This window comes from Miscanthus floridulus, chromosome 3 (genome assembly GCF_019320115.1).
Source record: "Miscanthus floridulus cultivar M001 chromosome 3, ASM1932011v1, whole genome shotgun sequence".
Lineage (NCBI taxonomy): Eukaryota > Viridiplantae > Streptophyta > Magnoliopsida > Poales > Poaceae > Miscanthus > Miscanthus floridulus.
In genome coordinates this window covers 51,941,023-51,952,807 of record NC_089582.1, presented here as the reverse complement: position 1 = coordinate 51,952,807, position 11,785 = coordinate 51,941,023, and the positions used below count along the sequence as shown (strand labels likewise).

Here is an 11,785-nt window from a genome sequence, read left to right as displayed (position 1 = left end):
ATTAGTTCATTATCTAACCATTCTATGTAAGCACCTATTCTACTTTCAAGCAAGAGTTGAGCAAATAGATCTATTTTACCATATTTCATCTTTTAGTTCTTACTACGGTGCTAGACTATAGACAAGTCGTATCAGATTACCCGACGATTCACGAATTAATGTGTCCAGCTGGGTACCCTAAAACACACACCCCGTTTATACCCCATGCACAAGCAGGACCAACCCATCACTCTCCTGTCAAGAGGTCTAGGTCCCCATCCAAACTTGGACTCCAAACCCCCACACCTGAGTCTAGGACTCAGTGTGGTGCTTAGACCTCCACCATCCCCACATCCAATCGTCGGTCCAGAAAAGAGCTAGAACCCACGACAAGAGAGCAACGAGCGTTCCCTGCTTCTATAAATAAGTATGTGCTCAGGATAATAAGTCTGTGACCTGACTAGAACCTAATACAACAGCCAGTCCTTAACTAACACGGACAGGGGAAATAGTGTAACCAAGCTATGCCCTATTGGCCGTGGGACACAACCTCTTACACCCACCAGTACCCGTACCATATCCCTACCCGGTATCCATTTCTTTTCACCATTTTATCATGAGAGTGGTAATAATAATCACCTATTGTGAGTAACGACAGGTTACTCACGCTACCGAAAAACCTAAGCATAGCAGTTACTCGACCTAAGCTAGTAGGACTCATAGGTAGGTATATATATGCATGTAGTTTTAATATAAATCATGTAACATAAATGCACATCATATATATATATTTCCAGTGATTATTTCAAATAAGGGTTATGCACCGGGACTTGTCTTGGGCAGATGGGTGGTCAGCTATGTCAGTCATCGGTGGCTCAGAGGCTTCCTCCTGTATGAAGACCTCCTCCTCGTACTCCTCAATCACCTCCTCGTATTCCTGCTCTCTAGCGGTCATGAACTCCACCAACGCGTTCTCTACTTGCATGCAATGATGATGCAACACTCCAGATTAGGAACAAGAGACTTAGAGAAATAATAAGGCTTTTATTAAAGCATTCTTTTAGGTTATTCTATCAATTCACTAATCCAAATTATACGTGTAGGGGGAGTTTAGTTTAAGCAAGATTATTTTTCCATGATGCATGTATCGGCCTACCCATTCACTCAAGCCGGAATATAACGGCATTCGTAAAAAAATTTGGCACATCACGCACACACTTTCCATACACTAAATGATTCTTACGCAGCGTAAGTTAGTATACCTGCAGAAGATTGATTAGATAAAACCAGTATCGCTATCCTAGATGGACCATATTACTAGGGCTTATACTTATTTTCATAATTTTATCGCATCCTACTTTTCGCAAAACTTTTGTTGGTCAAATTTTAGGTTTTGAAAAGATTTATGAAACTCGTAAGTCATTATTGGCTCTGATACCACTTGTGGCAGAACCACCTGAAATAACACAACTTCGGAGGCGCTCGACTTCCACCAGACACTAAGCACCCCGAAAGCAAGTTACATCAGACGGATTCCGTCGAGCACACCCCAAGGGAGAACTCGAATAATCCACGTTTTTCCTCTAGGATCCAATAATGAGAATGAGTTTACAATACTTAGTTTATTTTATACAACAAGAGTTCTTAGAAATACAGTATTACAATACTAAGTTCAGAGTGCGGAATTTAAACAGCAATGTGGCCCGCGGCGGGAGAGTCTCGCGCGCATCAGCGTTTTTGCAAAAGAGACCTTGCATTTCCCCCAATTCACAACCAAAGACCAACACTATTTTACTTACACATAGACCCTCTCACTTAACCCCTTGGCCTTTCTCTAATTTACCCGCGCGCACCTCGGCGGCTCAGTGCGCGACGACGCGACGAGCGGTGGCCTAGCACGGCTGCGCCGGCCACCTAGGGTCGCCACTGGCCCGACGGTCGGACCGGCCTCCATCCCCGGTTCAACCAGCTACCCTAGGGTGTAACACCGAGAGTGTTACAATTGATCAGTTCTATAACTTTTAAGTTCATGAGTTTTTCAACCGAAATCATTTTTTGCTTCAAAAGGTTGTTTGAAGTTGTCATTTTTGGAAATTTAATTTTTTAATTGATAAAACAAAGTCACGTGAAAAGATGGCTCAAATAATAGCTATAAGAACATAATAAATTGATAGAGCAAGATTTTAGAAAATTTTAGCAAAAAAATCATGAAATTTGAAGTTAGTACGAGAAAGACTGGTTACAAGTTTTAACCAGAGATTAAAAAGAGAAATCAGAGTTCTTCAATAATTTAAAAATCGAATTTCAAACAGCATTTTGAAATAGTAAATAATTTCAAATAAAAAAGTTGTAAACAACAAAGTTCTATAATTTTTGAAATCTATAACTTTTATTTTGGTCATTTCTCCATCCGAGGTCGTTTGAAAAATTCAAATTTTAGTATTATTTTTTACTGTTCAGCGTCTATTTGTAGGGATGGCTCAACATAGAGCTGCCCCTACAAATCTAATTTATAGGCCTCGTTCGGCTTACCCCATATTCGGTTTGTTCGGCTTATTTTTTTAGCCGGAACAGTGTTTTTCTCTCACAACAATTCAGCCAGAACAGCGTTTTTTAGCCAGTTTCAGCCAAGATTCAGACCAACGAACGGGGCCATAGAGACGGTTGGATATAGAGCCGTCCCTATAAATATGACCATTTATAGGAACAACTGATAACACCAGCCGCCCCTACAAATGGATTTGTAGGGGCGGCTTATTTGGGAACCATTTGTAGGGGGGCAGCTCTATAGAACTGTCCCTGAAAAGGAGGCGTTGCTATAAATCCTTTCTATAGTAGTGTCAGTTTACACATCTAGGTTTGTAAACTTGTTAATTATATCATTCAAGGTTCAAATAGCAATAATTAGCATATGCTTGTCCATGTGGCTTGCCAATGTAACCTTAACTCTCCCCCCATCCTTGGTGACTAAACGTGGATTTTTTTCTCCCTAGATTTCAATAGACTGGATTTTTTTTACACGTGGTCCAAAAGTCCAAAAAAAACATGGATTGTTGGATGTACTGCATGCAAAATCCAAACATCCACGGATCAACCGTGAAGACAAAAACCAATTGCCTTGATGGATCCTACGTAGCCACGTTAAGTAGACCAATGTTACAAGTAGACAGAAACTAATTATGGTGATATCTATGTAGCTAATAGTTAGTCATGATCCTGTTTGATCATCAGTAATAAACTAGCTAATGTCTTACCTACCACTCAACTAACAATTAGCTATTAGCCGCTTTCTTCCGCCTAACACAGCTAATGGTTAGCTGGGTAGATCCAAAGAGAACCTTAGATCTCAAGGTTTGTAATTGAATAGTTGCTAAGTGGCACACCCTAGCTCCAAACAAGTTTGAAAGTACTGAATGTTTATTTTTTTTCTCTAATTGATGATTAGACGTGTATAATACATGACTCCTCCGTTTACAAGTTGTTCCCGTGGGTTGGCAGTGCAGTGCGACCCCTCGTGCCGGAGGCTGGGCAGAAGGTGAGCTGATAGTCCACGGTGCCATTGCAGGTGAAGGTGCTGCTCCGGTCGTCGTACGCGTAGCTATACGCCTGCGGGCACTGCGCCTTGAACAGCTCGGAGTAGCTGCTCGGCCTGCACGTCGCCGGCGACGCGAACTTCCCGCGGCAGCAGTACTCGTCCGTGCCGAACGCCAGGCACGCGCTCTTGCAGCCCACCACCGCGTCGTCGCCACTGCCGCCGCCGTCGCCGCCGTCCTTCCTCGCCGCCGCCGCCGCTGCTCTCACCGCTAGCTCGCTCGGGCACACCCGGTTGATGTCCGCGGGGCACGATGTGCTCCGGCATCGGCCCCCGGCGGCGGGCTCGATCTCCACGGGCAGGTTGAAGCCGTCGACGTTGCTCACGTCGTAGAAGTCCAGCTTGTTGCCGCCGCCGCCGCCGCCACCGAGCGTGAACTCGGCCAGGGTAGCCGGCGGGGATCCGCCGGCACCGTTGCACGCGACCTGCACCGTCCCGCAGTCGCCGGACTCGCAGGAGAAACGCGCGCCGCCGGGGGAGGAGGTGGCCGTGCAGCGGTAGCGGCCCCACACACGGCCCGACCACGTCGCGCCCACGCCGGAGAAGGAGACGGAGGCTCCCGGCGGCAGGGGGAAGCCGGTGGTCGGGAACGCGGGGCCGCTGGAGGTCAGCGTCGCCGGCCAGACGGTCTCCGGGCAGTTGTTGCGGAAGGTGAACTTCACCGCCGTCGCACCTGCATGTCATTAGCTGCACAAATTTGATATATACAAGAAAAGAACGGCGTGTCAAAATACAAATTTGATTGCATCCAACGCGCGTTGTTAATTGCTACTCAATTTCTGCCTTCCGATCGTGTGATCCAATCAAATAGATAAATTACGTGTATCCAATCATGCGAACTTGATCAATGAGAAGATCAATTTAGGCCGAATTAATTTAGTTTCATATTACTGAAAAGGATAATCAGCGTGATCGCTGGGCTGGCTGGCTGGGGCTGGGCTGGGCTGGCCAGCCCCCTCACAAAAACACTGTTCATCAGAACCAGCTAGCAGTGTTTCTCTCTCACATAAACGAACCAGCAACGATACGAACCAGCAAACCGAACGGGGCGAATCAGAGTGGGTGTCATCTACATGAGTGAATTTTTCTAGGGTTCTTTATATGTGTATCAAGCATGAACTTTACACATTCAAGTTGCAACCTCGCAAAAAAGAGTGAATTTGTGTGGTTGAATTGTTTCCTGTGTATTCTACACCAAATGAAAAAGAGAAATGTCCTTATTTTTACATACAAGCTCGGAGCTATATATGCCAAAGGGCTATATGGATATCGATTTAAGTTTGGTTAATTCAACCTTTTGCTACCACTAGTGAAATAATTCAACACAACAAAGTTTGTTTTTTACGTTAAAGAACCAACGCCATTGTTTAAGTTTAACATGATGACGTAGTCTCCAAATACACCCTTGGCCAAATAATTCCCTTTTATTCATGTTCTTTATTGAACATATAAACTGTCACTTGTGTATTACAGGGTTGAGAAGAGAGAGAAGGCGTAGTAACAAACAAACGTTTAAATGTGTACTGCAATGTGCGTACGTTATTGACGACATGGACATGCACGAAAAGCTCACAAATCTCGATTTATATTCATGCATATAAACACATGAACTAAAAAAGTATATAGAAAAAATAGAAGTATGCACAAGTACATATGAACGAAACATTAATTAAGGAGATCTTAGAAATTAAAGAATTTATTAGAAGAGTGATAGGGTCGATCTTTTTTTATTATTATTACAAGCGGTAAGCACCTTTATAACATTTTTGATGGCTTAAACAAGGAAATCTTAGAAATTAAAGAATTTATTAGAAGAGTGATAGGGTCAATCTTTTTTATTAATATTACAAGCCGTAAGCAACTTTATAACATATTTTTAGAAAAATAAACATCGTATATATTCATACCATTTGAATTTAACAGCATATCATGAATGCTAACAGTCACAGCTAGCTTGGAGGAATGAGTGCACGGGCAGGCCAGCATACCAATTGGGCGTGTCTGTCTAAATTTCGGTCTCGCTTTGATGAGACAATTCATGGATCCTTTTATGCAAAACTAAACGCAAGTAGGAATCCTTGTTTTCTTCCTGAATTAACAACAAAGGTTTTGGGATCCATCCAAACTTCAAAAGACTTTGAGAAACAACAATGTCACGGCCAAAATGCTTAAATCCCAACACAAATGTTGTACGCATATAAAAAGTAAAAACAGTTGATTTGAAAGGAAAAAAGAACTAGAAGGACGATACTGCGCGAAAAAAAATGAAATGTCCCACCAACATTAAACCTATGGCTCCATATTTCATCCTCACGCTTGACACAATTTTTCCAGTTGGGTTTTGCAGTGTTATTTCAAGTATTTAATTTGTTAGGGGTGCCTAGAGCAACAATCAGAAGCCTGAGAAACGCACAAGAGGCGTTGGGAATCAAGAAATTAAGGATGAGGAGAAGAGTCGTCTTTTATGCAACTGCTGCTTCAATGATCTTATATATGCATGTACAAACTCAGAAGTAAAAAAGAAGTGTGAGTATTGCATATATACCATGTGTCCTGAGAAGGAAGGCAAAGAAGACGATGAGATGGAGATCAGACACAGCTCCGTCCATGGCCATCGACGCTGCTCTACTGCTCTCTGCCTCTCTGAGAGAAGAGGAGAACCCGTCCTATGTAACATACATACATATACATGTGCCGGAGGGCTGGATGCGGCTCCGTGCGTTCACTCATCCATTCCGTGGAGATACTCCATGTTTTAACGTACACGCATGTTGTTGAAGCTAAACAATGCTTGTATCTAGTAGCATGGTGCTATGGACGTCACCCTCTCTTTGGCACTAATCTGCACTGACAGAGGGTTCACCTAAATACCTAAACACGTTTTATCTTGATTGAGGTGCGACAGGATGGCACATGCATTAGACGAGAGTCACAACTAAGAAAGAACCATAACGAAACTGTTGAATCAATAGAGGTATCAACACCTAACTCCGCTGCCTGCCGCTCAACGTACAGGTCCTGTTTGTGATGTCAGAATAGAGTTGAGGGGTACCAACTATTCCGCCACACCACCTATAGTTCCAACCAAAGGAAATACGCAATTTCATTTCACACATCTGGAACCACACAGATACAAGAGGGTTGGTTGAGCCTAAGTTCCTGTGGCCTGTGAGTGCCCATGACCCATACAACAGACTAACCAACCCGAGTTTTCATCTTCACGCCAATGGTGCAGGCACCAGCCAAGAGCAGCTGTTTGACAACTTCATGCTCAGAATGACCTGCAAACTAAACTGTTCGAGCTTTTGGGTGCAGGGATTCAATCAGAAAGGACAAAGGAAAGGTACGAATGCCAAAGGTATTCAGCATGAAGGTCACTATGAAAACCGTCCAATTTCATGACACATATATATTTTTAAACAGCACCACCCTGGCATGGCCTTCTCTAGAGGCCTGGTGCCGGACGGGGTTCAAACCCTAGACGGACGGCTCCTCCCTTGGAGCCTTAAGCCCTTGACCACTGGGATATATGCCCAATTCCAGCACATATATTACAAGAAACCTCTAAACATTTGCCCAATTCCAGGCTTCCAGCACATATATGACAGGAAACCGTCTGCCCTGCACCAGTTAGGTGCCTGTCAAGATTAATTTGCACTTCGATGAAACTCGATGATTTAAGTGCAAGGTACTCGATAATTTAAATGCAAGGTGACCAGCAGAACACGAATGATTCAAATCCGCTAATGTTCATCAAACCTTGTGTTCCATCCACACGAATATTTGTTTGCAATTCAAGAGGCCAATGCAAAAGATGATATAGGTTTTAGTGGTGGATCTAAACCATCAAGCTCATTCTATCGATAGCACATGTTATCACTTTACTACCTCATCGGTCATTTCCACTTGATGTCTCACCTAATTAGTCAATTGCACAGTCCATCTTAAGATGGATCAGGATGAAACTTCAGTGTATTTGTATGGACCACCTTAAAACCTAAACTTTTGGCACATAATAAATCAAATTCCATGACCAAATACCCCGAAAGAAATGAAGTAATCATCATCCGTTTTTCAGCTTCTGAGCAAAGGAGTGATGAATCTCTAGTCAATCCTCATATCTAAATGGTACCATTAAATCTTGCAGACCAGTGAGCACACATGAACTATTGTAAAGCATGTTGTAACAGATTCCCAAATCATGCTCGAATTGTGGTGAGCTTCTAGAAGCGCCGAAACTATTATTGATGTAAGAAAATTCTGCAATTTTTTTATTGTATAGGAAGTTAGATTTTCAATACTCAAAAACAATAACTCAGTAAAACAAAGTTAACCCTGAAAAACAACTTTTTCCACATTTTCTTAAAAAGAGACTACACTTTTCCTAGGTTGATAACAAAATTCAGCAGATTGCATGATCAGGAAACACAGAATATATTCATTCCATACCTTCCAGGCAGTGTACAAGATTCTAACTATCAGGGATACATCACAAACAACACACTAAATTAAATGTAGAGGAACAAGCAGCAATTTAACATTGAGAAGCGTCAGCTTACTTTTGCAATATCCTCCCTCTACTCAGGGGTTTGCGCCAATTGCTGCTGTAGCACTATCCCATAACTCCACAGACAGCTTATCAGCTCTGGCCAATGCCATCCTGCTGCCACCAAATGCCCAGCTCACAATCTTGGGCTTCGTGGATAGTTCGCTGCCAACCCAATTCCTCCTCATCACCTTCTTCCCACCGGCCTCCGGTGCCAATTCCACCTGACTCCACACCTCGACGTCCGCGCCCCGTGCCACAAACACCCAACTGCAGTAGCACTCAATTCTACAGCCATTCCTCTCTTTCCTTCCAGATGATGCGGCTGCTGCCGCCTTCTGTCCATCACCAATGCACACCCAAGGCTCCAATCCAATGCCTCCACCGTCACCAAGCCTCCTCAGGTCAGCCATGAACACCTCGCTGGAGGCGGCGCCCACCTTGAACACTGCTGACAATGTGTCAGACGCCGCAACATCAGCAAAGCAATCCTCCTTCTCCCTGACCTCCCACACCGGTACAGTGGCGCTCGCTCGGACATCCCAGAGTCGTATGTCCCCCACCACCCCGGCCGGCCCTGAGTGAGAGCCAGCGGCGAGAAGGAGGCTGTGCCCACCAAGCCACGCGAGCTTGGTCGCTGGGATCGCAGCCTCGACGTCCGCGCCGAACACCTCCTTCCGCCCGATTTCCGCTACAGGAGACAAGGAATTGAGGTCGAACACCACCACGGCGCTCGAGTTCCGCCGCGCCGACTCGAAGCTGGAGAAGAGCCAGGGCGGCGACGGCGCTCCTGACGCGGTCGTAGTGGCCATCGACAGCACGGTAGCGGAGGGCGAGCCCGACCACGAAAGCACGTCCGGATCAGTAGAGGCGACGGAGGCGTCGTCGGAGAACCGGCAGAGGTGGACCCCGGGGAAGTCGCGGGCGCCGGCGAGGGCGAGGGCGGGGGACACCGCGACGAGCGAGTCAACGGCGGGGAGCGGCGTGAGGACGCTGGTGCGGGAGGCGAGCGCGGCATCGAAGCAGGTCACGACCCCGCCATGTGCGGCGACGAGGGAGGCCGGGTGCGGCGGCGAGGGGCACAGCGTCACGGCGGAGGGCGCGACGCGGCCGGTGAGCGGGAGGAGCGCGGAGGGGCGCAGCGAGAGCGGCGCGAAGGCGGAGGCCGGGGAGAGGGAGGCGAGGAGGGCGCCATCGAGCGCGAAATGGCGCGCCTCAGCGAGGAGAGCGGCTGAGGGAGGGGACGGCGCGAGGAGGCGGCCGTGGCGGAGGAAGGAGAGGAGATGGGCGAAGAGGCGCGGGTCGCCGTCGAGGAAGTGCGGGGCAGAGGGGGAGGAGGGGCCGAGGGAGGCGAGCGGGGAGGAGGCGCTGGCGCGGGAAAGTGTGGCGGTGGTGGTCTGGAAGAGCTCACCGCCGACGTTGAGGGAGACGACGGCAGCGGCGGAGGCCATGGATGGGTTCGCTGGGTTGGGTTGACTTCCGCAGTTCCGCCCCTTGGACTCGACGGTGGCATGGCCTTACCAAGGGGGGAAATAAAGGGCGGTGTTTGTTTGGAGCACTGGGCCTTCATGCAATGTTTCGGTTACATGTTTCGGCCCACGTCTTGTTAGTCCTTCGATGGGAAAAGGTTAATTTTGTCTCTCTAAATTATTGTTGTAGTCTAAGTTTTCTCTTAAACTCAAAAAAAAATCGACCAAACTGAATTTAAAAAATCGACCAAACTGTCTCCTTGAACTCCAAAAATCATTTTAGTTATTACCTCTGCTCTGAGTAAAATTGGTTGCCATAGTGATTTGTCATATTTTTAATTAATAGATTTTTGGTAAACACTTGATAAGATTTTCAAGCTTCTAAAATTTTCAGGAAAAACTATTGGGACACAAGAAACCTTAATGAAATACTAAAAATCATGAAAATATGTCTACAAGCTTCTTTAAAAATAGATTTAGTACTAGGAGTATGCAAAAATATCTAGAAAATATAGACAATTCCTAAAACATAGGTAATCAATGTATAAATGCAATTAAAAACTTTCCATAACAAAAACGTGATATGAAACCAACATAAATGCAACATATCACATATGTCATTGTTGAATGCATCCGTGCTGAATGTATTCATGTTTGTTGCATCTTGTATTTTTGTTGTGTAAAGTTTCTAAGACATTGATTAGAATGTTTCTTTGGATTCTTCTTTGTTTTTCTGCATATTTTCCCCGTTTCGTAGAGCTAAATTTAACTTTTTGGAAGCTTCTAGATATATTTTCATGATCTTTAGATATTTTATTTGGGATTATCATGTCCTATATATAGCTAGGGTTCTTATAAAAAGTTCATGACTTAGAGGTTTTTCATAGTTTCAAAACCTTATGTAGGTGTTTAGCGGAATTATTTGAATTAAAGATGATAAAACTACTATGAAAACCACTTCTAATCGCGACATGGAGGTAATTTAGGCGGTTTTTGGAGTTGAGATGGGCACTTTGCCCAAATTTAAAAATTGAAAGAGGAAACATGGACTAGGGTGATAGCTTATGAAGGAACGGATTTTTTTTTCATCTAGAACATAGGCCATGTTCAGTTTACCCCATGTTCGGCTTGTTCGGCTTTTTTTTTTTCTTCAGCCGGAATAGTGTTTTTCTCTCACAACAATTCAGCCGGAACAGTATTTTTCAGTTAGTTTCAGCCAAGTTTCATACCAGCAAACGGGGCATATAGTTTTGTTCATGGAACATTTTCGTTTACCTCTAGAACGTTATATTTGATCCGCTGAAAATTCTTCGTCACAGAAACATTTTTTCTAGCTCGATCACCGAAAATGGTCTTCGGACGCTACCGCCTAACGCTGTTACGAGCTCTGCACATGATCAGTTGATCACTCACATCTGCACACAATAGACAGCAGTTCAGGTACAGCCATCCTAGGGCCTAGCGATGATTTTTTTTTTAAAAAAAAGCCGAAATGAAAAAAATATACGACGCCTGAGAGATTCGAACTCTCGCGGGGAAACCCCATGTACTTAGCAGGCACACGCCTTAACCACTCGGCCAAAGCGTCGTTGGATGTCTTCATGTAGGATATGTTAGAATTTGTAAGGGTAAGTCGACTAGAATTGTTCCCACTCTTTTGTCCCCCACTGTTTTGCGCGATGGCTTTATTATCTAATATATAATGGTGATTGTGAGGTCGCCATTAATGTGTTATCCTATTCTGGAACATGTGGAAGTGCTTCATCAATGCACAAATCTTCCACGCAAGCAAAGCAATGCTCAAAGGAATCAGGATCAGGCAAGATTTTCAGAACATTCAGCTGTCAACAGCAGAAGCATGAACCAGGGTGTCCACTTTGTGACAGGTAAGATTTCTGTAGAGCAGATGTTGCACACCTTATCTGTAAACTACTCGCCTAAATTTCGCCCTAGATGTAGGACGTGTGTCGCCTGTATATTACCTCTTCTCCATAGCTGTCAAAGGTGTTGGAAAACAGTGTACCTCTGAAACGTAGATCAGGGGTAAGCATCTTACTTAGATGGGAAAACTGTTGATGTACCTCGCCCTAGGTCATCATTCGGTCCATAGCGCCGAAACGGCTTGGACGCCGGTGTCGTGGCAGCTCAGCGCAGTGGAGTCCAGCGTAGTGGTGGCGAGGTCTAGTGGCGATGTAGAGG

At 45.1% G+C, this 11,785-nt stretch overlaps 1 protein-coding gene, 1 non-coding gene and 1 pseudogene across 2 annotated transcripts; all 3 read right to left on the bottom strand.

Moving 5' to 3' along the window:
* Positions 1–3,324: 3,324 nt before the first annotated feature.
* On the bottom strand, positions 3,325–6,186 carry LOC136543740 (thaumatin-like protein 1b). The gene is made up of 2 exons (XM_066536109.1): positions 6,117–6,186; positions 3,325–4,244 (listed from the first exon to the last, which is right to left on the bottom strand). The coding sequence occupies exons 1-2, from the start codon at positions 6,184–6,186 to the stop codon at positions 3,451–3,453; spliced, it is 864 nt and encodes a 287-aa protein (XP_066392206.1). The 3' UTR covers positions 3,325–3,450.
* Positions 6,187–6,871: 685 nt separating this feature from the next.
* On the bottom strand, positions 6,872–9,630 carry LOC136545728 (BTB/POZ domain-containing protein At5g41330-like; annotated as a pseudogene).
* A 1,462-nt stretch (positions 9,631–11,092) lies between these two features.
* Positions 11,093–11,174, bottom strand: TRNAS-GCU (transfer RNA serine (anticodon GCU)). The gene has a single exon. It is a non-coding gene; the product is annotated as a tRNA-Ser (tRNA).
* Between the last annotated feature and the right edge of the window lie 611 nt (positions 11,175–11,785).

What these genes read in the sequence shown, in the direction of transcription:
- LOC136543740 (XM_066536109.1), bottom strand. Translation starts at nt 6,186, where the DNA reads ATGGCCATGGACGGAGCTGTGTCTGATCTCCATCTCATCGTCTTCTTT. An exon ending in CTTCCTTCTCAGGACACATG is followed by an intron (nt 4,245 to 6,116) that starts GTATATATGCAA and finishes AATGACATGCAG; the next exon opens with GTGCGACGGCGGTGAAGTTC.